This window comes from Agelaius phoeniceus, chromosome 4, assembly GCF_051311805.1.
Source record: "Agelaius phoeniceus isolate bAgePho1 chromosome 4, bAgePho1.hap1, whole genome shotgun sequence".
Lineage (NCBI taxonomy): Eukaryota > Metazoa > Chordata > Aves > Passeriformes > Icteridae > Agelaius > Agelaius phoeniceus.
In genome coordinates, this window is record NC_135268.1 from 25814677 (window position 1) to 25839511 (window position 24835).

General features: G+C 50.7%; 4 protein-coding genes across 6 annotated transcripts in view; 1 reads left to right on the forward strand and 3 right to left on the reverse strand.

Annotated features, from left to right (window-relative positions):
• Nucleotides 1-126: 126 nt before the first annotated feature.
• Nucleotides 127-2578, reverse strand: LOC129120449 (sulfotransferase 1B1-like). 2 transcript variants are annotated; one of them, XM_054633057.2, is made up of 8 exons: nt 2439-2578; nt 1614-1762; nt 1305-1433; nt 1083-1180; nt 855-981; nt 683-777; nt 424-604; nt 127-352 (listed from the first exon to the last, which is right to left on the reverse strand). In XM_054633057.2, the coding sequence occupies exons 2-8, from the start codon at nt 1759-1761 to the stop codon at nt 240-242; spliced, it is 891 nt and encodes a 296-aa protein (XP_054489032.2). In that variant the 5' UTR covers nt 1762; nt 2439-2578; the 3' UTR covers nt 127-239. The 2 variants fall into 2 exon arrangements, with proteins under 2 accessions (XP_054489032.2, XP_077033262.1); XM_077177147.1 differs by lacking the exon at nt 2439-2578 and having other exon boundaries at nt 1614-2432.
• A 1430-nt stretch (nt 2579-4008) lies between these two features.
• LOC129120785 (sulfotransferase 1 family member D1-like) lies at nt 4009-6341 on the reverse strand. Its single transcript, XM_054633535.2, has 7 exons — nt 5435-6341; nt 5235-5360; nt 5033-5130; nt 4813-4939; nt 4640-4734; nt 4379-4559; nt 4009-4245 (listed from the first exon to the last, which is right to left on the reverse strand). The coding sequence occupies exons 1-7, from the start codon at nt 5772-5774 to the stop codon at nt 4133-4135; spliced, it is 1080 nt and encodes a 359-aa protein (XP_054489510.2). The 5' UTR covers nt 5775-6341; the 3' UTR covers nt 4009-4132.
• Nucleotides 6342-6483: 142 nt separating this feature from the next.
• AP5S1 (adaptor related protein complex 5 subunit sigma 1) lies at nt 6484-9013 on the reverse strand. The gene is made up of 2 exons (XM_054633536.2): nt 8797-9013; nt 6484-8373 (listed from the first exon to the last, which is right to left on the reverse strand). Exons 1-2 carry the CDS (start codon nt 8943-8945, stop codon nt 7947-7949), a joined length of 576 nt encoding a protein of 191 aa, XP_054489511.1. The 5' UTR covers nt 8946-9013; the 3' UTR covers nt 6484-7946.
• The window catches only part of SH2D4A (SH2 domain containing 4A), a 29323-nt gene continuing 13384 nt past the window's right edge, over nt 8897-24835 (forward strand). The window contains exons 1-9 of one of the 2 annotated variants that reach the window (XM_077177153.1): nt 8897-10806; nt 17328-17669; nt 18444-18603; nt 19118-19280; nt 21350-21415; nt 21827-21962; nt 23193-23409; nt 23811-23941; nt 24345-24565. In XM_077177153.1, the coding sequence (XP_077033268.1) occupies nt 17495-17669; nt 18444-18603; nt 19118-19280; nt 21350-21415; nt 21827-21962; nt 23193-23409; nt 23811-23941; nt 24345-24565 (1269 nt within the window). In that variant the 5' untranslated portion in view covers nt 8897-10806; nt 17328-17494. Of the gene's footprint in view, nt 10807-16097; nt 17670-18443; nt 18604-19117; nt 19281-21349; nt 21416-21826; nt 21963-23192; nt 23410-23810; nt 23942-24344; nt 24566-24835 lie in introns of those variants that run through there. The other variant, XM_077177154.1, reaches the window with a different exon arrangement.

The window sequence follows — 24835 nt, forward strand, 5'->3', positions numbered from 1 at the left end:
CAATCCCCCCCCACAGTGGCTGAGGGGTGACACCTGCTTGTCCCAGCCCAAGAAGAGAACAGCAGCCCCAGGGGGACACTTGGGTTGGGATCAGCAGAGGCTCAGGACAGAGAGCAGCACCCCATGGCAGGGTCAGGGAGCACATTTTATTTCTCTCCAGCAGTTCCAGGGGAGGGAAGGAATGGCAGCAGTGCCACCACAGCACAGGGCGGACCTGGGGGGCGTCCAGCAACGTCCCCTCAGATCTGAGTGCGGAAGCACAGGTCGGTGCCTGACATCTTCTGCGCGTAGTCCTGCTCAAAGCGCTCATTCTGGGCCACGGTGAAGTGGTTCTTCCAGTCCCCGGTGGTGCCTGTGGCCGGGAGAGATGGGGCTCAGCAGGGGCCGGGGCAGGCAGTGCGCCAGGCCCCCACAGCCGCTCACCTTTGCGCATGAAGGGCGACACACTCTGGTCCATGAGGTTGGAGGGAATATTGGTGTAGTTGGTGGCAGGGTTGTCCCTCATGGCCTCGAAGGACGTGTGTCGGGTGATGGTGTCCAGCGCTGCATCCGACAGCTTCTGCCCCAGGAACTGGGCCACCTTGGCAACCTCCCGGCGCAGGTCCTGTGCGACACAGGCCGACACTCACCCCTCCTGCCACCCCCGGACCCCCTCACACCACCATCCCCCCTGCCCCATCACCTCCTTCAAGTCCTCATAGAAGAGGTAGAGAATGGGGTGATCCTTCCTGCGCTCCCAGTAGCCCTTGACGTGGTCGTACCAGGAACCATACGCCACTGCATGGGGAGAGAAGCCAGTAGGTGACAGTCCCCTGCAGGGTCCCCTGCATGCACTCAGGGGTGCCCTGTCCCACCTCTGCCAGCCATGAACTCCTCCAGGTACTCGGCCCAAGTCCCAGGGTGTGGATGGAACTTGTTCATCAAATCAAAGTGGTAGTAGGAGACAGCCACGTCCTTGGCGTTGCGTCCCACATAGACCATCTGCAGAAAGATGCATGTGAGGACTTGCAAGGTCCCAATGGGGCTGGGAGCCCCCTTATGGTGGCTGGATCCCTCCAGGTATGTTCATTCCAGCCTGTTACCTTGCAGCGGTTTTCCCAGAAGGATTTGGGCAAGATGTGAGCTGGGATGTGGGTCTTGATGATGCGAGGGGATGGCATGGCCTCCAGCTGCTCTGTGCCTGTAAGGATTTCCCCCAGGAGTGATTTTCCCCCCACCACACCACAGAGGTGCCCTCCCATACAAAACCAAATTGTCCCCATCCAGCACCCAGTGCCTCCCACCACCCTCTGCCACCCCACTACCTGCTGGTAACTTCCCAGGAGCAGCAAACTCCATCATGGGCACCCGGAACACAATGTCATCCTGCTTGCACTTTTCCGGGTCACCGCCTTTCAGGACCATGTCCATGATCTCACTGACCCAGGTGGTGCCTGGTGGGGAGAGGTTGGGTGTCCAGCGGATGCCATTCCCACTGGAGACCCATCTCAGGCACCAGAGGGTCACCATCTACCATTGTTGCCTTTTGGCACACCCCTGGTCCCAGCCCAGGCACCTGCAGCATGGGCTCCCTCCCTGAGCCTGGCCCTCCTTTGGTGCCTGGGCACGCTCACCAGATTTGGGGTAGGTGACCACCACGATGTCCTCAGGGCGGCTCTGGAAGGTGTCAATCCGTTCCCAGTTGTGGGCAAAGGCATTGACCATGGGGATGCCGTGCACAGTGAGCCAGGGCTGCCGCAGGTAGGTGTCCGGATTGGCCATCCTGCTGGGGACAGGGACATGGGACAGGTACATGGCTGGCAGTGAGGAGCATCATGGGGCCGTCTCCTTCCCTAGGTGCCCCAAAATCCCTGCTGTACCCAGCCATCCTGGCCTTAGGATGGAAACCATGCCCCGCTTGCTGGCATTGCAGGTGGTGGCACCTGTGTTCTGTGGGGGTTTTGGGGCCCAGGTGGCAGTGCAGGGAGAGTGGAAGGGCATGGCCAGCTCTGGGGGCTCAGGTCAGACAGGCAGTGGGTAGCTGCCCATAGCAAGCTGGCAGCGCTGTTCCTGGCTAAAAACTCGGAGGGGCATTCCTAGCTGGAGCTGCAGGCCGCTTTCTCTTTGCTTTTTCCTCCCCATCTCCCTGTCGTACGGCAGCACTGGGGGAAGCCTTGCTTTCAGGGGGCTTGAGTGAGGGTTTGACAGAGACAGGAACGAGGAGCAGAACTGAGAACTCTCTCCCTAGGAAGCCTTTCCACCCACGGCTTAGTAGAAACGCTGGACATGCCAGCGGCAAAACCCCCACGCTGTGATTTTTGGAGACAAGCTTGGTGTCTTGCTCCCATCTCCCGGGGGCTTGCGGGGACACGGAGCCCCCGCACCCAGCCCCGCAGGCCCCTGGCTTATGAGGCCAGGGCACCCAGAAACGCCGCGGCCAAAGCCCCCCGGCTACTCGCCTCTTTTCCGGGCGCTCTGGCAGGGAGGAGGCAAAGCTTGGCCCCCCGCCTACGGGGCGGGATTTGTTAATTTCCTTCCCCTGCCCGGAAGGTGGAGGCGCCGGGGGGCACCGCTGGGACAGGAGCCGGGAGCGACCCGGTCCCGGTGCTGCGGTGGGAGGAGTGCGGGGAAGGGGCGAGCGGGGATGAGGACGGTCTCCAAATGCCTGTGATGAGCTGTCCGCGCTCAGCGCCCGTCGGGACGCACACGGGCAGCGGGAGTGGAAATCACAGCTTCCCTCTCCACCCGCTGAAGTAAACAAAGGGAGGAAATCCCAACCCACATCCCGGGAGATTGAACATCACCCTGTCCTGGTCCAAGAGTCACCTGCGTGGACGTCCCCAGCTCCTCACACCGACGTGGGGTTTGCGAACAGGATGTGGGGTTCAGGCTTTGGTTGTACCCCTACTCCACTCAAATACGGGTCCAAAGTTTGCGGGGTTGCAAAGCACAAGTGCTCTTGGGAAAAGTGTTTAATGGTGCCGATGGTGGGGAAATGTTCTTCTTTACCTTAGCTGGGAGGGAGTGGGAAGGGCAGGAGAGATGGCAGCTGGGCAGGGTCAGCAGCTCAGCTGTTGGCAGCCTTGAGAAAAACGTCCCTGATTTATCTCCAGGGCCAAGTTCCTGGTAAGATGAGGCATGCCATGGCAGGTGTTCAGGTGTTTTGCTGTCCACGTGCCAGCAAAATTGACTGCACGTGCAAAGCCAGGAGCTCAGTAGGCACATCTTCCAGTGGAAGGCATCATGGCATTTACATGAATGTGTGAAAAGGATTTATTTCTGTGAGGCAGGTCCCTTCATAGCACTGCTGCTCTTTAGAGGTTGGATCTGGGCTGCATCTCTTTCAGGACAGAACAACCCCATGAGGCTGTCTTCCCAAGAAGCTGCAGTCTTAGAGACTGAAGAACCGGCCAGAAATGGGGTGTAAATGGGGAACTTTGGACCAGGCTGAAATGGTCCAAAGCAGACCCTTGCCCCCAGTGGGACAGGGACTGGTTTGCTCCAGGCATCCCAGAGCAAGGGCAAGGTGCAGCCAGGTTATATGTTGAAAGGTGTGTTCTTTATCCAGCAAGGACAGTGATTTTGCTGAGCCTGGCCACACAGCAGCAAGGAGCTGTTTTCCTTCACCTTTGTTCCCACAGACCATGGGCTGCCAAACTCCAGCTGGGCCAAGGAGAGCCTGACCACCACCCACTCTGTCAAGAAACCTGCCCCAACCCAGAGGCATGAAAGCTCCTTTGCACGCAAGGGCTGCAGCAGCACTGGATTTGCTGGTGCTCTGGGGATTTTCCACTCATCATCGATCTTTGTTCCCTCCAGGCACCTTGGCAGGCTGGGGCAGCCCAAGCTGGCAGGGGCCAGTGGTGGTTTCTGGGAAGGTGCCCACTCCTGGTGATGCCTGACCATCACTAAAAATCCACCGTGTGCCCACCCTCTCTCCTGATGACCATGAAGGTGTTCCCAGACACTGCCTAGAGTTCAGGGGGTTCAAGCCTCACCCTCATTTTCCCTGAAGGCAATGACTCAACCTCTGTTTATCACAATTTATTGCAAGGGGAAAAGTGAATTAGTGCAAGAATCTCCATCTGGATCCATCCTCCCCACTGGGAGAGCAGGGGGAAGCACAGTCCTCCTGGGAAGGGAGATGAGCCTCTCACACTTCCATCTGGAAGTGGAGGTCAGAGCCTGCCATGAGCTTCTGGTAGTGCTGATCAAAGCGCTCGTTCTGGGCCACAGTGAAGTGGTTCTTCCAGTCTCCAGAGATCCCTGGGAGCAAGAAAATAACTGGGGTAAATCCTCACACACATGACATATTTGCAACTGCAGACGGGGGTTCAAATACAATCCAGGGACATCCCTCCCAAATCCTCCACCACCGAACCCCCAGCTGAACCCCCACCTTTCCGGAGGAAGGGGGAGATGCTGTGATCCATCAAGGTGGGGAGCACGGTCTCATAGTTGGCAGCAGGGTTCTTCTTCATCTCCTGGAAGGAGGTGTGGTGCAGAATCCTATCCACTGTTCCCTCTGCCAACTCCTTGCCCAGGAACTGCAAGATCTTCTGCACCTCCTGCCGTGGGTCCTGCAGGGTGATTGACATGAGGAGGCTGCCAAAAAAGCTGGGGGGCAACCAGGGCTCCTTCCCCTACATCCCACCCTCACCTTCTTCATGTCCTCATAGAAGAGGTAGAGTATCTTCTTCTCCTGCTTCTTTTCCCACCATCCGCGCACATGGTCGTACCAGGATCCGTAGGGCACTGTGGGATATGGTCAAGGGATTAGCTGGAAAGAGGGGTAGCGGGGGCTGCCCTTCCCACAGGTGGCTCAGCTCACACCTTTGCCAGCCATGAAGTTCTCCAAGAACTCAGCCTTTGTGCCAGGGTCATGGTGCATCTTGGCCATCTGGTGGAAGTAGTAGTAGGAGATGGCAACATCCTTGGGGTTGCGGGCCATGTAGATAATCTGGAGAGAGCCAAGGATGTGTTTGGGAGGTACAGAGTGGTGCCTCCTCCCCACCAACCCAGATGGGGAGACAGGGAGCACCTGCCACGTTACCTTGCAGTCCTTCTCCCAGAAGGAGGTCGGGAGGAGCTGGACTGGGAGATGGGTCTTTACCAGCCGTGGGGATGGGGCGTTCTCCAGCAGCTCAACACCTGTGGCACAGGGGACTTAGAGGTGTGAACCCCAGCACCCTCACCCCCATGCTGGCTCTGTTCCCTCTCCACCCAAGCCAGGCAGCTGGGCTGGGGAAGCTCACCACTTGTTTCCATGGGGGCCTTCAACTCCAGGAAGGGCACACGGTTGTAGATGGCATCCCGTCGGCACTTCTCCACATCGCCATCGTGGTAGATCATGTCCATGATCTCGCTCAGCCACGTTGTGCCTGCCGCACAGGGACAGCATTGCAAAGGCTGGTGTCACCTCATCCCCCCTGCACCCTTCCCCAGGACCACTCACCCGATTTGGGGTAGGTAGAGATGAGCAGGTCATCTGGACGGGCTTGGAAAGCCTTCACCTGTGGCCAGCCCTCGATGAAGCTCTTGTAGAGGGGGATGCCATGGAGGCTTCCCATCTCCTGTGTGATTTCAGCTTCCTGCTCCATGGCTGACAGTGGGTCCACACAGCACTGGCTGTCTTCCCTGCTGGCAGCCTCCACAACCTCCGAACTGGCTGGCACCTGTGCCAGGACTGTGCCTGGGGCAGTACTGGGTCCTGTGCCAGGACTGTGCCCGGGGCAGTGCCCTATCAGGCAAAGTCCAGCCCAATTCACACGTGGAAGAGGTATTGCCAGTGCCATGGGAGCATGCCCTGATCCCAGTAAGATACTTCGGTAATGTGGATGCTGGCCAGGCACTAAGTCCAAGCCGTGAGGGGTCAGGAATGGAGCCCAGCATCATCTCTCCTCCCACCTGTCTGCACTTCTTCCCCAGCCACAGCCCCTTTAATGAGTGCCATGGGGTTGTGGAGGTGCAGAGACAGCTCTGCCACCCAGGGCCCCCATACCTCTCAGGATTCCATGTGCGCTGGTGCCCAGGAGCCCCTCCACCCTCCTGCCACACCCAAGGTGTAAAGGTTCATGAGAGCTGGCTCAGCTATGGAGCAGAGCTATGGACCTGGCTGAGGGTGCTGCAAGCAGGGGTAGCCCCGGACTCTGCCCTCCTGAGTGCTCCTTGGATGTCTCTTGTAGGAAAGGGCTGCATAGGCTGATCTGCTCCATCCTGGATGATTTGATCCAGCAGGTTGTGCAGTACAGGAACGTACCATGATGGAGCAGGTGCTGCTCTTGCTCCAGGAGGAGATCAAGGAGAAGCAGAAGCCAAGTGGTGCCTGGCCCAGGCCAGGTCAGTGGAGTCTCTGGGAAAGGAGGCACCAGTGCAGGACAGAGCATCTGGACCATTTGCAGAAATACAGTCTCACAATTCTGTCCTTCTGTATCCAATGAGGGAGTTGGAAGTTTGTCAGATCTGTTACCCTAACAAAAAAATATATGTAACATTTTCATCTGATGATGAGGAAATAACATTATGACCTTTACTTAAAATTGAAATACAGATGATGGACAGGGTCAGCAAACTGCTACCAAAATGGTGCCATATATGGTGACCATGATATCAAAGTTCCAGGAAAAGTCTGGCAGACTTACATGGGATGGAAACATATGGGGCGATCTCCATGACAGAGAACTGGGAAAAGATGATTCTTTATCTCCTTCAATTCCCCCTGAATCTACTAGACCTCAGGGTGGAGAGGAAAACCACACACAAATAACTATCCCATTTGATCCAACTCAGGTGGCTGATTTGCAAGAGAATTTTGGCCATAAACCAGGCGATACTGAAATCCAGCAACTGGAATCCTATCAGTGCAGACACAATAATGGCCCATACATTCAGATTCCAGTTGATTCTCATCAACAATTGCTAACACCATTGAAACACTTCAGGACAACGTCTCTTTGGCTCTTGGTTGTATTCAAGCCAGTTGTGGGTGCAGTATGTGACAGCTGCTATCACATGGGAAGACGAAGATGGTGCTCCCTTCCCCTTATGGGTGGGATGCCACAGTGGGCTGCAATGTCCCCCCACCTCCAGCACACAGTGAGATCCCCTGGCACAGCCAGAAACCCACCATGCCTGAAGCCCAGTGCCCAGCACCCCTCCTCAGGTGCTCCAGCTTTACTGGTGCAGTTACAAGGGAAAGCACTTTGGGGTCTGCCCCGTGACAGCCCCTCTGCACAGCCTGCCAGTGCTCAGCCTGTTCCCAGCACAGCGGTGTTAGAGCTGTGCATGCCAGCTCCTGGCTCCCTGGAATTCCCAGCACCCAGAAACTGATAGGGTAGGACTCTGCTCCCCACTGCACCCTGCAGAGCTGGGTAGGTGGGTGCCAGCTCCTGCCACCTCCCAGGGTGTCACACAAGTCCCCTGGCTCCAAGCAGCACCATCTAGGGACAAGCACCCTGCTTGGGTGTGCCAGGCACAAAGCTACATCCTGCCCCACTGCCTGTTTATTTAATCCCCTACACAGAGGATGGATGCACACCCCTGCTTGCCCCATGTACCTTGGCAAGGTCCCATCCCAGAGTCATGTTTCCCCTGTCAGGAAACTCTGCCTGCCCCACAGTGCCCAGCTGGGGTAACCACAACCCAGGGTCCCTCTTTTAGCGTCCATTCATGGCCACGTGCAGCCTCCACTTGCTGTCATGTGCACGTGGAGTGGTGCAGGAACGCAGTGCAGGAACTTGGCACTGTCCCAGCTCCAGGTGGATTTATGGGGATGGCTATTAGCTCTCCCATGATGGTGTTGGGGAATAAATGGATTAAAACCCTGCTCTTAGCTGGCTCATTGCTCCTTATACCAGAACTATGTTTCTCATCCATCCCACTGGGGCTTGGTGACCATCTCAGATCCCTCCCTTGTCTCTCATCCCTCAAAATATCTGGGGGTGGTAGGCAGGAATGCCATCTGTGGCTCAGCGGGACACTTTGAGACCCAGCTCTCGGTCCATTGCCTGGAGGAAACGTTCGTTGAGGAAAAGCATCTGCCCATGGGGCAGGAGTCGGTCCAGGAGGCCATCAGCGGCATCAGGACGGAGCAGGACGTCAGCGCCGGGGCCGAGGAGGCGCAGGGAGAGCAGCAGGCGGGGAGCCAGGCGCCGCAGGGTGATCTCAGCCAAAGACAGATTCTCTTGAGGCTCACAAACCAGGGCGAAGGCGAGGGCCAGCACCGATAACCAGACTACTGTCACCCGCTCAGGGAATGGGTCTCCGGGGGGCATCTGGAAAACACCCCCTGGAGCATCTTGCAGGGACATTGGCTCATCGGGTAGCTGGGGAAGCTGTGGAGAGGACGGGCACCCCAAGGATGCCTGAAGCAGTTGACACTGGGAGGCCACTTGCCTGGAAGAGAAAAGGGGGACACTCATGTTAAGGACTCCCACCTCATCCAGGGACAGTGACCCCTCTGTTGGGGAACAGGGTCCCAGGGGTCCTGCCGAACCCAAGATCCCCAAAAGGGTGGGTCCCATGAATGATCCCTGGGGTTCTCGCTGAGCCCTGTTCCCCGAAAGGGGAGCTGCCACAGGCTCTCCTCAGGAATGGAAGGTGTCCCACAGTCAAGGGGTGGGTGTCCCAGCCCTGGGGGTCAGGCAATGCCCAAGAGCCCTCCCATCAAACAAAGTGTGTATATCACGGCTGTGGGGATCCCAGGGAGAGGGAGGAGGTGTCCCAGGTCCAGAGGGTTCAGGAGACGGAGGGCAGACGGTGCCGGGTGTCCCACCAGCATGCACAGGAAGGGGATTCCCGCGGATGTCCAGCGTGTACCTGGCCACGACCAGCAGCTGCTCCTTGCGGCGAAGGCGCTGCCGGGGCCCCCCGGGGGCGGCGCCGGAGGGGGTCCCGAAGGTGCGCGCGTACAGCACGCGGCAGGGGGCGGGCCCGCCCGGCGCCAGCAGCACGAACGCCCGCACCATGGCGGCGGCACGGCCCCACCGCGGCCGCGGCGCGCCGGAAGCGGCGGCACTGGCCCGGAACGAGCAGTGGGCGGGGGAGCGGGGCGTCCCGCCGTGCAGGTCACGATTGGCCAAGGCTCGGGGGCAGCGAGAGCTGATTGGTGGGCAGAGGTCGGTGGGCGGGGAAAGGGCGCGCGGCCGAGGCGGAGGCAGTGTCCCCTCAGGAGGGAGCCCCGGCAGCCCCTCCGCGGCCATCCCTACTCCTGTCCGTGTCCCCCTCCCGGGGTGTCTCCGTGGGTACGAACACGGAATGCAGTACGGGGTCTGTGGCTCAAAGTGGCAGCACAGCACAGTTTTGGGATCTAAATGCGGGAGGGAGTGTGTCCCTGGGCATGGGGTGGACACGGCTGCGGGAGGACATGGGCGTAAATGTGGCTTGAGGTGGCTCAGGGGGACACGGCCAGGGCCAGCATGGAAAGGTGCTTGTCTTGAGTGCACATACAGAGGAGTGTGTGGCTGGCACTGGGGACATGGAGGGGCCTATGGCCAGAGGGGCCATGGAGAGGGACATGTCTGTGTGGAGACATGAGACTCTTCATGAGACCTTTCCAGCCACGGAAAACTTGTTTTCTGCTCAAGTGGCTTCAGTGGCAAAGCTGGTTTTTGACAAATTCTTTATGGCTGTGGCTGGTTATTCATGGGTTGAAGGTGGGAGTGGGAGGGTGTGAGGGTCTTTCTGCCGTTTTCGAGGCATGTTTGGGGAGGTGATGATCCAGCTGTGGTGTCCATATTCAAACTACAGTATCCATATTCCAGCTACGGTATCCATCCCAGGCATGGTGTCTGAAAGGAATAAGATGAATGTGTCGTTACAAACAGACCATGTGAATCTGCTTGTAGATAGGGCTAGGAACTTTAATAGATAGAGAAGTAACAGAAGAAACTATTAGTTCTAGAAAATGTTACTAATCAACACGGACTGTTGCTTAGCCAAGGCCATGTGAAATTCCTGAACCTAGAGAAAAAGAACAAAGACTCAATAGAATTATGAATACCTTTATTTTTCTTCTTTCTTTTATATATCAAAAGGGGGATGCCTACCAGAGGGAGGTGTAGAGTAGGCGATTTGGGAAGTCTGTACCTTCCGAGTACCTCAGCCAATGGGGAAGAGGGTGATGCGACCAGGAACTTAGGATAAAAGGGGGGCTGAGTCCCCCAGCAGTCTGAGACCCGATGGGAAATTTCCATGGCCTCTCCCTTTTGGACATAAACCTCTGGCAGGGTGGATTCATGTTCCTAACAGTGTTCCTCCCGGAGCTGACTCCCAGGAGTAGAGGGCCAGCCTTATCCTCACGCAGTCTTGCTGTGTACATCCCAAAGCAGCGTCTGGCTGCCTGCGGGCCGGGCGCTGCCGCCCCCGCCCCGGGACTGCGGGGCTGCGCCGCGGCCGCCAGGCGGCGCCCGGTGCGTGACAGGGGCGTGCCGCCGCCGCCAGGGGGCGCCGCCGCCCGGGGCCGCGGGGATCCTGCGGGGCCCTTCCCGCGGGTCCCGTCCCAGGTCAGCCCCCCCGGCGACCCCTCCGGCCACCGGGCCTCGCCTGGTTTCTTCTCCCCAGCTCTTTCCCAGAGCCACTGCCGGCAGGACGAGCCTTTCGGCCCCGCGCTGGCTCTGCTGTAACCCGGCAGAACAGCTCGAACTGACCGCTCCCGGAGCCGCTCGTGCCCGAGCGAGCCAAGCTGACTGTGGATCCCCCAGGAAGACGCCGGGATGCCTGCACCGAGGAGGATGCCGCTGCTGCCTGCCCTCAGCACGGCCCTGCCAGCGCCCAGCCGGCTCAGCCCTCACAGAGATACTGCGGGGAGCTGGCGGCTGCAGCTCCTTTGTGAGTCCCGTTAGTTTGCGTCTCCAGCTCGGGGAAGGCTCTCTCTAGTTTCTGCTTCACCTCCTTTGCAGCTTCAGGTGATTTGCTTCTGTCCCCATTTTGTCTCAGGTTCAGCTCATATAGTTTGTTCGTGCCTCCACAATGTTTTAGACTCCAATTTGGTTTCACCTTCCCTGGCTTCTTTCTGGCTTCAGCTTATTTGCAGCTCCAGTTTGTTTCCATGTTCTGTGGCTCCAGTTCATTTCTGCTCTGGCTCATTACCGCTTGTGCTTGTTCAAATGATCTTGGCTCGTGACAGGGCCACAAATCAATCACTCTCATAACTTAAATGTGAACGGACATAACTGTACATTGTCTAAAGATGGACTAAACTTCTTGGACCAATGCAAGTGGACTTTCAGCCTCCAGTGGGATTCCCCACAGATGCCCCAATACCAGTTCCCACTGTCAGGAAAATCCACAAACGCCAGAAATTTATGTCCATAAGGGAGACAGAGGAGTCCTGCAAGTTTATGCAAATAAAGGGAGCAACTCCTGCACAAGCTCATGGAGTTTTCTCTCTCGAGGTTTCGGAGGGCACAGCCTCTATCCTCAACTCCCAGCCACAGGTTGCCCTCTTCCTTTCTCCATTAGCTGAGGTACTCAGAAGGTACAGCCTTCCCGAGCCACCTACCACATATTCCCCCTTGTACCTACTGTTTTACCTCAAAGTTCCGAAGTTCAGGCTTGTGCTGACCCACTTGTGTGTTTCAGGAGCCAAGCTGTCTGGTCTCTGCCACAAACCTGCTGCCTAAAGTTAGTACAGACATTAAGACCCTTTTCAGGGACTAGTATCAATACTGTCACTCATCAAATTGTAAAGACATGAGCTTTCCTCTCACCACCTTGATGAATAATGGGAGTGAAGTTCCAAACAAGGTAAAGAACAAAGTGGTTAAGCAATGGAAGCAATAATCACAGGAATGTGGAAGAGAGAACATTGATGACATAAATTCTTGAAGGGGGAAAACACAGAAAGATAACACCCTTCTAATCCAGGATGTGTAATGATGAACTAAAAAAATCCCCGGTTTTTACTGCTTCTATAGTGAGAACTTGCCCTAGTGATGAACTTTTGCTCCTTATAATAGTAAAAACCCCACCCCAGCTTAGGCATCTCCCCCTACAAAAAGACTACTACTCACCAAGCATGGGCTATGATTTCTTGGGACATAATGGTTTTAATTTGAGGTAGAGAAAAGATGAGCCAATAACAACTTAAGCCAAGTAGTGACTTAAGTAAGACTTAATAGCCCAAGATTGTGCCTCGGGGTGCTGGCTCTGCGATTTACCACCCAGCACCTCTTTCTGTGCAGAACAGTCAATCAAATTATGTGGTTAGAGAAATCTCCTTTTTTAGAGTGACTGAGTTTGGTTGAGTATCTGATCCTGTGTGTTAACCTATAGAAGCTCTCACCCTTTTCACCACACCGTTAATTCTCTCAGTAATTTTGATACAGGGAGATGATCCAAGAAATGTTTGCACGTTGTTCTAGGAGGGAAGATACATTTCCTTGAAAATAGAGCCCTGCGGCCTCAGAATGTGTTCAGTGGCTGCTGCTATATCAAATTATTTTTTCTTCTTGTCATTACCATCCATTCTTACCTGCTACAAGATAACTGCTGCCCCCTCCAGCAATATCAGGGACCTATAGGACAAGTCAGTTCAACTATAGGTAATTTCAAGATAGTTTATGTTGTGGTGACTTCATTGGTCTTGTTCTTTCAAGCATTGTATGCCAGCCTTATGCAGAATCCAGTACATAAAGGACTACAAGATGGCTGAAGAGGGGCTTTGGACAAGGGCGTGGAGTGATAGGACAGGGGGAATGCCTTCAAACAGACAGAAGGCAGGTGTAGCTTATATATCAGGAAAAAATTCTTCCCCGTGAAGGTGCTGAGGCACTGGAACATCCCTGAAGTGCTCAAGACCAAGCTGTGTGCTGCTTTGAGCAACCTGGTGTAGTGGCCCTGTCCATGGCAGGGGGGTTGGAACTAGATGATCTTTGAGGTGCCTTCTAACCCAAGCCATTCTATAATGCTAAGATACAAACAGGTCTGGTTCTGTCTTTTGGGGGCTGTGCTTGTGCAGTTGTGTTCTCTTATATCCAAACTAGAAGTTTTTCCTTCCGTCTAAAATAAAAAAAAAAAAACAAACCAAAAACAGTAGGCTGAAGCAAAATTAAACAGAAAGAGAGGAATTAATCACTCCCCTATTTAGAACAGGATGAGGATTATAAAAAGCCCCAAACGAACAAGAACAAAACAAACAAATGAGCAGCCAAACCCCAAAGCACGGAAGGATGTTTTGGTACTAACCTTGCCGGTGCAGCTGCTAACATAAATGTTTTCTGACACAAGTGCACATTAGGAACCAATGTGTAACAGTTAACCCATGAAGGCTTGTGTACTCAGAGCAAGGCTGGGGTGGTGATTACTTTTGGCTGCAGTGATTTCAGGTGGGTTTTGCAATTCTGCTTTGCTTCACTTCTGAAAAAAATCAGAAATGCCTTCATGAAGTCTGGCAGAGAGTTGATGGCATTGGAGTGGCTGGAACTGGAGAAATCCAGAAAAACCTGAGCTTCCTAGTGCTGCAAGGCTTCTTGGCAAGTGGAAGGAAATTCATTTGCATTCTCACAGTCCAGCCTCTTGATCAGGGAAAAGAATTCCCAGTGGAGTCTCTGAAACCACCTCTCACTAAACAAATAATCAGCTACAAGGTGAAGCTCTTGATTCAAAATAATATAGTTCACCATTTACTGAGCAAAATGCTCTTATCGGCCTTTTAAGGGGAAAACTACTTTATGACAATAGAAATCCTCTTAGGTCATCAGCCTGTACCCTGAAGCAGCTTTTCTTGCATTCTCTTTCCTCCTCACTGTTTGGTTTCTTGGGTTATTTTAAATTTACAGTTACTGTCACATTTACAGTGGAGATGTGTGCAGCAGGTTGAATAAGCTGCCTCCCTGAAAATGAGCACATTTACACTGTGCTGTTTGATTTCTTGGTGAAAATCATATCCGTGGAGGGCTAGAATGTAAGAAAATGAAGATAGTGCAGAAGGTAGTCTCACACCTGAGGAGTTGCAGCTGTACCAATCACCAAAGATTAGGAACAGGCCTGCCCTTAACAGGCCAAGCTGTGTCCAATAAGAAGATGAGTGCTACAAAAGGGTTAGCTGGTGGAGATGAGAGTTGGAGTTGGTTGTGCTGTGAAGAGAGATGGAGTTTGTTGGCTGTACTGTGGAGAAGAAGGAGTCAGTGCTGTAAGGAGCTGCCCATGAGAAATCACCAAGAAGGTATGGAACCTTTGCAATATGATGGCAACACATATCTATGATTTTTCTGTCTGTCGATTTCTTGGAGAAACTTCCCTTCTGCTGGTAGCACTGATGGTGAGGACGAGGACTAGTATGGCCAGGTGGGAGTGTCTTGGGAGCCTGTGGTGTCCAAAGTGTCACCTGCTGCACACGTGAGCAGGAGCTCGTGCCAGATCTTCTCAAAGCTATGGCACTTTCATGTGTATTCATAGGCTTACTTCCCGTGTTCATGGTAGATGATTTACAGGAGCACAGAGCAGAGGCTGCCCTCCAGTAGGAGATTTAAATGTTGTGTGAAGGACAACATTTTGAAGAGTCATTTAGCCTTTGAATCGTGTTTATCATAATGGCTTTCAGGCTGAGTATCTTAAACATAAGTGGCAGAGCCCCAAAGCCCTGGTTTGGCTTCCCACGTCCCCCCACTTAGTTTTTGCTATTTTTGGCTACTCCCATCTCTATTTCTCCACAAAACCAGCTCCCACCTACCACTCCCATGAAAAAAAATGCAAACAGTAGAAAGTTTAACAGGAGCTCTACTAGAGTTTTCCTGCAAGTTACCTGCTTGGAGGTCCCTGTGCCATTACTGCAGTCTTTGTCCTCACAAAGTTTGAGCTGTAAATATACTACTTACAGCTGAAACAGCATCTGCAAAACCATTTCCAGCCAGGTGTCAGTAATATGGCTTTGATTCAGATTTTGGGAACAGTGTATGACTGATTACAAGGATTTCCAGCTCCTAGATCTTTAATGAAACAACTGCTAACACAGAAATATTGCAAACCTCTTGAGATACTTGTGTCATTTCCCTGTGTTAAAATAGCTGGTGCTTTAAAGGGTACCTTTGGGACAGCATTATAAATCTCCTCTTACAACCAAAATTATGAGGAAATCCAACTCTGCAAAACTGCATCAGCACTGTGAAACTTATTTGCTGAGCACCCTTCCATCTTGTCAACACACTGTGCCCCCAGGCATGGAAAGAGGGACCAGTTTGTCACCATGGCATATGGCACAGCACATCAAGTTCACCCAAGTAAATGCCATAACAAAGCCATTCCAACTCCTGAGAGGCCAGAGCAGCATGGATGTGCTGCTGCATGCATTCTGCTGATGGATTCTCATGTGTCAAGTCCCAGGAAGCTCTTCCCTCTCTATATATGCCATCTCCATGGCTCGAGGACAGCCCAAGACCCTCTGGCTGCTGAGCTGAAAAATCTCTGCCATCAGGGCAGTACTCAGAAAGCATTGCTCAAGTCAGATCATCTCCCCTAAAAACTTTTTTTAAATCAAGAAAGTAATTTGTTTAAACCAAATCCATACTGATTTGGAACAGCAGCTTCATGTTTCCTTCTAGAATGAAGTTAATATTTTTTAATAGGAAAAGTATTATGTAATCAGAGAAACAAAATAGAAATGAGAAGACTTAAGATCAACTCCTGGTCACTGCATGCTCCCCAGGACTCTTGCTCCTGGCTTCTGCTACAGACAATGCATATCTGGGACCATGATCTGCTCTCTTTTTTCTTGAGGTCTTTGAGGAGCAATTTATCTCCCTGCCTACAGCTCCTCCCCCTGCTCCAAGCTCCTTTCAAGCTCCTCCTGCTGAAAATGAAGTGGGGCTCTAGCCAGCTGTGTCTCTGGCAATTTTAAGGCAAGCCATATTCAGAAGCAGGGGGATGTTTGGGACAGACTGTTTGCTTCCAGCACCGGTGCAAAACAGAGGAAGGTGGACCAACGCAGCAGATACTGTTCTGACAGTCTGACTTCACGATGGCTGCTGTTGTGCTGTCCCATTTCATCTAAATAATTGTGTGCTCTGTGCATGATCCTTGGGAAGCTTCAGTATTGCACTTGCTGGCTTGGCTACCTCCTTTTTTTTCTTTCTTTTTTTTTTTTTTGGTCAAAAGCCAAGCAGTTACACTGAGAAGATGCTCCCTGCACCTTTCTTCCAAGATTTGGGTTCCTAGTAGTCTAGTTTCTCTCCTGTAAGGTGGCTAATTGATTTGACCCCATTAACTTGATTTAATATGTATTCCCACTTCACCCTGGCACAGGTCCTACCATGTCTGTGTCCTTTGTATTTCCACATTTCTGCCTCCCACCTACTGTGCTATGTTCTGACGTACTTGTTCCTCAGACTCCCAGGATTTGTGCAGATGAAGAATACCAGTGCTTTAATTTTCTTTGTAGTCCAATAGCAACACTTCCCAAGAGTTTGTCCAGAAAGTCCCTGCCACTTGTGGCCGGTCAGCCACCCTGCTCTGGTGTTGCAAATAATATGCGACTGTCACCCTCTCCATGTCACCAAAAGCACTGCCAACCAATCTCCTGATCTCCATGAGTTATCCAGATAAGGAAAATAGTTGTTTTCAAGGTCTTTAGTCCACATTTCTACTTTCTCATTTGTCACCTTCCCAAGTGACAGGAGAGCTTTCAATTTTCCAGTGGAATCTCTGTTGTAAATGTAAATCCATGAGCACAAAGCAAGGCTGTGAGGGTGTTAGTACCTTGCCAGAATGCTGGACATAAGCCAGTATCCCGGGCAGGAACAGGGATGCCCCTTCTCCCCATCAGCTTCATCCTGTCAGACAAGGATGTCCCATGCCAGGCTCACCACGTGGGCAGGTTCATCAGCAAGATGTGTCATAGCAGGAGCTGTCTAGGGCACTGGCTATCCAAATGGGCTTTCATCAAACCAGCTGCACTCCTTGTGCTCCCTTGACTTGCTGGGAGGCTGACTTTGATGGATGGGAGCACTCCGAAATTCCTGCTCCCACCTCAAAAGCAGAGTCGAAAGTCCTCACTGTGTTTCTTTGGTAAAATGAGGCAGGCTGCACTTTTAATCATCAAAGTTTTCCTGTTTGGAAGGAGGAGGAGCCATCTAGTCATGGGTTCATTGATTCCCTGCCCAGCAAGAATGTTTGCTTGAGCACAGCCAAGCCGCACCTCTGATGACTAACAGGCAGCGCTCTCTCTCTTTGATATACTATCAGCCGGGTTTATCACAGTATCAACACAACCTCCCCACTCCAGGCCTCGCCCCTTCTGGCCAGCTCTCCCTGCAGAGCGGCAGGGGCTGCATGGGAGCTGAGCTCACCTCTTATTCCAAGGAATCTTAACAGCAGGTTTTAAGGTACTTATTTACTTTTTTTGGTCTGCACAGGAAGTCTGAGCTAAAAAAAAAAAAAGGAGACAAGTATAATTGCTCTGGCACGCCTGCATTCCTACTTCAGTCTCAGACGGGCAGGCACTCTTTCTTGTCAGAGCCTGGAAGAGGATCCGATCCCTGAAGATTATTGCCACGAACGTGTGTAAGTGAAACCTGCAGCCATGCTGAAACAGATATTATCAGACATGTACATTGATCCGGAGCTGCTGGCAGAACTCAGCGAGGAGCAGAAGCAGATCCTCTTCTTCAAGATGAGGCAGGAACAGATCAGACGGTGGGAGGAAAGAGAAGCTGCTGCAGAAAAGATTTCAGCAAAGAAGCCACTGCCAAGAAAAGGTAAGTCTCTGCCTCCTGGCTGCTTCACCCTCTAGCATGTATCTGGCCTAGTCAAGTGCTTCCTGGAAATAGGAAGCAATGTGTTCTTAGATTAATTTCTTCTCCAAGGGACATGGCATAGGCTTATTTTCAAACATAAATGAATCCACCTGCAATGGGGTAGTTTTGGCCAGGCACAAAATGGTTTTTACTCCCTGGCCCAGATATTCTGTCCTTGACCAAATTGCTCAACTCCCCTAGCTGGGAAGACAGGGCTTATTTGCCCCCAGGAGATGCATCTCATTAAGTTTCCCACTAAATGGTGCCTCAGAATCTGTCTTTACCATAACCATGGATTTGAGTAGCTCTCCTGAGGCACTAGATCTGATGGGCAGTTCCCACCAAAGTTCCCTTGCCAGGATTACACAGCATGCTGGCTGCTAGGAAGATAGCTCTCTTCTCCCAGGTCTGCCTCATGTGCTCTATTTGTAAGTAGCTCACCCTCACACAGTTTGGGGAGGACAGTGGTCAGGAATTAAGGCAAGAAAAGAAACAGTGGTGATTCTTCTCCTTTGCTCCTAGTCTCAGAAATGCCTCCTTCACTGATCTGGCTCAAGGAGTATGAAAAAATTGGCAAGTGTGTGGGCTGCATCCAAGTCTAGTTTCTTCATGTACAGTTGCTTTTGGGGGGGCTGTGTAACCAACAGCAAATGGTAGGGCACAGCAAGTGCAGCATAGGCCCTGCAGAGAGGTACCCAGCAAAGAGCATTTGCCAAAGAGCTGCTTCTTTTCCAGCCAACAGGAAGTCAGTGACATGGAAACTGGGTGCTGACAATGAAGTGTGGGTCTGGGTGATGGGCGAACATCCTTCAGATAAATCCTATGCAGCCATCTGTGAAGAGATCCAGGCACAAAGAGCAAAGCGCTTAGCGAGAGAGCAAGGCCAGGAGGGCAGGTAAGCACCCTTCAGCTGAAGGACTTGGTGGGTAGATATAGAGGAGAAGGCTTTGTCTAGGGACACATGAGCTGGGTCTTCTCTGTAGGGGCTGTGGTTAGCACTGTCATGCTACTCTTGCTGGCAAAAAGCCACAGGCAAAGGTTGGTTTTCTGAGAGGACACACATTGCTGGCAGAGACCAGCTGCAGCCTGAGAATTGCCCGGCCCACTGAGCCTCCTGTGACAAGGCTGCTGCGTGGGACCCTCTGCAGACCACAGGAAATACTGATGCTGCCACTGCAGCAGGTGATGGGCTCAGATCGCTCTGATTCACCGGCAGGTGCCCGAGTACAGCTGGACAACGGTTACTCACCACAAGTCATTAATTTAATTACCCACCTACCTGATCTGGAGATATAACTGCCTGTGCACATGTGGCATGATTGCAGCTCTGCTCACGTGCAGCCTCCTCACGAGATTCTCAGACATCAGAAAGTGACTCCCTCCTAAATCCTCTCTCTCTTGCCTTTCAGAGAGACTGAATCTTCTGCAACATGGTCTCCACACCCACAGCCAGGACTTCTGGCTGAGACAGATCTTCATGGGAATACAAAAAACACTGTGGAGAAAAAGGAAGAGCATGGGAGAAGAATGACTGATATTGATACAACAGGAAAGAGCCAGGAGCTCACAAAGGTAGTTTTCCATTTTCCCATAAGAAACATGTTTTTTGAGGTCTAGGAAGTGCAGCAAATCCTGGTTGCTGTAAATACAAATCTGAAGGAAGAAGCCATCTATCTGTTGAAGCTTTTCTTCTACAGAAGAGAAGAAACCATATTGTTACATCCTTCCTTAAGACTCAGAAGGTCTATGTGCTGTTCTCAGCTGGGATAGATCTGCTCTGCACCAATGGATAAACTACTCTGAGTTGCTTTGCTTCCATTTTCTGTGGGTAAAACAAGGAGTGCAGTACTTTCCCTTCTACACCATGGCTGGTTTGAATGGCTTTTGGGGCAAGACCAGGGAGGCTATCCTAGGATTTTTAAATGGAACATCACAGCCCTCAGCCAAATAATTTACTTTTATAAAAGACCAAATGAAGATAATTTTACCAGCATCATCTGACATGCATATTTTAGGTGTTTCTTGGGGTTTTTTGTCTTCTAATACAGAAAACAGCTTATGACATTGATAGCACAGGACAGGTCCAAATCCAGTAATACAGTGTCTGCATTCCTGTGGTGTTTGATTACAGAAATATTTTTTCCAGCAATAAATACATTTGTGCTTTTTAACTGTCTACAAAAAGCCATTTGCAGAGAAAGGAAAAAATAAAGAGTTAAATTAACTACCCGTGCAACTACAGTTGAACAAAAGGAACAGGACATCCTGCCAATTTAATGGGATAAGTCCTATCTCATTCTGTGTTTTTCATTCAGCCTTGAATGACCTTGTATGAGTGTATATTCTTTTATCATACTGCCATTCCATACTTGGGTATAAAAAGTATGATAACAGAAGGTTGGGTTTTGGCAAAATACTCTCCTACTGCTACCAGAATAGTGAATGGAATTTGGAGTGACTGTCTCCTTTATCAAAAGCCTCTGAATCACATGGGGATTTTCTCTGCACTGTTTGCTGAAGTTGAGCAACTATGTGGGAGGTTCTTCTTTTTCAAAGGAACTTATTAGTCAAAACTGACCAAAAAACCCCAAAACAAAGCAAAAACAACCCCCCAAAAACAAACAAGCCACCACCAAAAATCTACCCCCCTTTCAAAATCTTGCACATGGAAATAGATGGGGGTTGTATATTTTCCTTTCTTTTCTGTCATTATATTATTAGTAACTCTTCCCAGGTTCCTGGGGCTTTTACTGTTAGAAGGAGGGCTCCAGACTGAAGTCTCCTGTTGTATTTTCTAGGCCTGAAGAGAGGCTTTTTCCCACCTCCTGCATAAAATGTCTTCTCTGAGATCTAGTTTGTGGTAATTGCACTAGTTCCCATTTAACCTGAGAGATCCAGGTATCATGCTGCAGGGAATAGGGCTGATCTACAAAAAAAAAAATGCTGCTCCACAGACATTTGAAGTTCCTAGTTTCCTAAAGAGGAGAGGGAAATTGTAAAGCCATGTTCATATTAAATATCAGCCAAGTAGGTGATGGAGCTAAAAGGAAGTGTGACCTTGGTAAGCAGAATAGTACAGTTAACTCATCACTTGTACTGTGAGAGGCAGTCGGGGGCTGATGGGGAGGTGGGTGGGTGTTTACTGAAAGCCAAACCTAACAGTTTGTCTGCAGAGGCAGCTCTCAGCTAGGGACTGCTGGCAGGGCAGCTGGGCTGGTTCTCAGGGAAGAGAGAACACGAAATATCCAGCCAGTTGGATCAGTTTGTCAAGTAGGAGTTTGCAGCAAATCCAGCCACAGCTGCAAACATGCACAGGCAGGTAAAGCTGTAGATAGCTGGTTCTGCAAGGGATTGCTTTAGAGGAAGGGAAGAAAGGGACTACTCCCTGGGAGCACTTGTGAGCATTGCTTAGCAACTCTAGGCATGCTTATGGCTATCCTGACACCCCTGAGTTCTCCTCCTGTGGCATGTTTGGCCAAATATGATGGGAAAACCCCCACAATGTTTGTCAGAGCAGGCTGGAAAAACTTGTTAACTAATGTCACATAACTGCTTTTGCATTAAGCACCCATTGCACAAAAAAAGAAGAGCAATTGTCCTAATGTCGCATTTATTTCTCACCACTCTTTTGCTCTGCTCAGAGAGGAACCAGAAATGTTCACCAGATGCTGGCGGATTGCCATGCAAGGAAGCAGAGTTTCCAACAGGTAAGTGGCAACCTATGGTGCTCCTAACACATTGAGTGGTGTCAGTGCTTTATCCTAGAGTCCCAGTCAGCTTCAGAGCCTCATATGAGCCAAGAATGTTCTCACCTTTTGGACCAGTTTTATCCAGTATTACTATGTTCCTCATGTATGGTGTGATGATTTGAAGATGATACAAAGCAGGCCAGGCTGGCAGATTGGGGAGTAGCACAGGGAGATACTCCTGATGATTTTTGGTGGGCTGTTTTCCCTTCCTGCCTCAGTTGTTACCTTCAGTAAAGACAGAGGGCCTCTATATTGTTGAAATTGGAGGGATTCACTGTAAAGGACAGAGTTCCCAGTATTTCAAGGCTAGCTAAAAAGTAGGGCTAAAGCTTGCCTGAGACAAAGCTGAACATACTGTTTCTTTCATAGATGAAGGAAGCACAGCGGAAAAATTCAGAAGAGATCACAGCCCCCCAGAAGCCAATACCACAGAGCCACTCCAGCACAGAGAGCCAGAGAACGCTGCAGAAAGTGGATGAGAATGAGCCTGAATGGCAGGAATTCTGTAAGATCTTAAAATTACCTTTTCCTATAAGGCTTGAGAAATCCTAGGGTTCTGTAGGGTCATGTCAACTCTTCCCCTGCCATACTAGAACTAAATAATAGGTCAGAGGGTGGAGAGAATTGCCAAGAAATACAGCACTGTATTATCAGAATATTTTTGAGTCCACACAGCATTGAGACTAGAGCTGGGCAGGGAAATTGAAAACTTTTCCAACTGACACTATGTTAAAACAAGCAACAAATAGGAACCACATGAGTATAGCCAGTACAATTAATTTTAAACTAGAAGCTGGCCTTTTGTAGGACTTTGCAGTAACTGCTCTTGAGGGCAAGGGTAGTCCTCAAGAGTAACAGGGACTAACAAAAAGGGCTTCCCTGTCATTCAAGCATGACCCCACCCAAGTAAAGCCCTTCTGCACTGTCTCATGTAATGAATCCCAATAATAGAAAGGAAAATGGCAAATAGTATGAGACTTGCAGTAGCAGCCATCACTGCTGCCAAATGCTTCCTGAAGGAGAACCTGATGCACTTTTCTTTCCAGTTCCTCCCCTGCTGCTCAGTAGATGGCAATGCTGTACCACCAGTTGTTTCCACTTCAGTCTAGGGGTTTTATTTTTCTGACTGATAAAAAAACCGCTGACTGGAGAGCTGGTTACTCATACAGACTCCAGGGAGAGATGGACCTAGACAATAGAGGCAGTTTTACAGGAAAAAAAACACAAACAAAAACACAGTCATGTTCTCCACTTTCCATAATAGTTTCAGCAAGGCTCCTTCCCACCCTCCAAAATTGATTAGCACTTTCAAATCCTTCAAATTATTGATTTGGGGTAATTTCAGCAGCTTCAACTCCAGCAGCTTCAAGCTCTGCCCCCCCCCCCCCCCCCGAATTTACATGAAACGCACTACAGAAATCCATGTCTGAACTAGGAGTCAGCATCTGAAACAAAACCAAGAAGTATCAGTGTACAAAAGGACCTGGTACTGAGAAAAAACACACAGATTTTGAATCTTGTCCCAGAAAAAAATTGGTTTTTAATTTTTAAAGGAATAAAAACTATGCCACTTAACACATGGGAGAGACGTGGCAAATGGTCTCACAATTGAGTGACTCTTTCAGCTTGTGGAATGGATTATTCTTATATTTCAACAAGCAGGAAGGTGGCCAAAGGGTAGCAAGCTTTAAACTTGCTGCTTGTTCGCTCCTGTAGGACTCCTTTTTTGTTCCAGTGCAGAAATCCAAGGCAGCAGACGAGAAGAGACGCTCCCTTGCACGGCAAGCCAGAGATGACTACAGGAGGCTTTCACTGCAGGGCATCCACAGAGGGAAGCAGGCAGATATTTCCAAGGGTGCCACAGCAGGGGATCGGCGACCACTTCAATACCCACCTCTCCCCCCCAAGCCTAAACTTCTACCTCCTGCAACGGCAAATGGGAGAGCAATTAGGTAAGGAAGCCCCTGTGCACTGTGGAAAGGAGAAGGGATGAGATTATTTTGCTCTAGCAAGAGATGGTTGAGATGGTTGTCTCTCCTCCTTCTGTGGAAGAGACACCCAGCAGGGCAAAATACAGAGTCTAGGCTATATTCCAGCCTGGGGTGTGATGAGGCCTTCAGGTGTTCATTCCTGGAGGGTAACAGGTTTAGTTAGTAGAGTGTCTTAAGTCTGGAGCACAGAGAGCCCCTATGATGCCAGATGTCCACTGAAAACCATATTCCATACAGCTGAACTGGTGTAAGCTGCCTGTTTAGGGACAGTCTTAAAATCCTAAGCAAAATGTAAGTCCCATGCAGAGACTCAAACCCTGTCTTTTGAATCTGATGCACAAACCAGAGGTCTTTTTTAACAGGAAAGAGGGAGTCCAGAGGACAATCTCCAATTCCACAGAAGAAAGCATCATCAAGTGGTTCAAAGAGGAGCAATTCCCCCTCCGAGCTGGCTATCTGAAAACCACAGACACAATAGCACCTTGGTTCCATGGTGAGTCCTGGGAATTTCCACCCCAACCCAAGTGTTTAAGAAGTTTTTTCTGCTAACATGGCTGCTAATATGGGCTGGTCTTGGGAGTAAAGCTCCTACACTGGAATCAACATTCAACAACTGCAATACCATGCTCTCTCATAACACAGCAACAGTCCTTTCGAGCTCTCCACATTTGTCATTCATTGTTGGCCAAGTGTGGCACAGTTAACAAAAAGCTGTTGGCCATGGCCTGTTACTAGCAATGGCAGCACTCTTCTTCTTGGGCTACTGGGCAAGAAAACAGTGAAAGGGATGGAAGTGCCATGGACTAGTTTTAGAGCAGATTTCTTGTGAGAACTGTTCTATCCAATCCTGCACAAATGCTTTTCTCCCTAAAGTTTTGTGTTTTGGTTTTGAACAGGTATCCTAACCTCTAAGAAAGCAGAAGAGCTTCTGAATAAAACACTACCAGGGAGTTTTCTGATCCGGGTCAGTGAGAAAATCAAAGGCTATGTGCTCTCCTATCGGTCTGTGGAAGGATGTAAACATTTCCTCATTGATGCCTCCAGTGATTCCTACAGCTTTCTTGGAGTGGACCAGCTGCAACATTCAACACTGGCTGACCTTGTAGACTACCACAAGGTGAACGTCTAGCAATGCATTCACTAATTGCTTAATTGCCTCAGGGCACTTCAAAATAAGACAGAGTAGATTCAGTTGTTTTGAAGTCAGTAATAACTAGACCCATTTTATCTGCTGCTGGGTATCCTGTGTGATGCTCCAGAAGGGTATGTCAGCCTGACTGGTACAGCCCAGGTGACCTAATACATCTCAGGTATCTTAGATTTGATTCACTCACCCTCAAACACACAGAACACCTTGCATACTGGGCCCAAGTTACTTAAAAGCTAC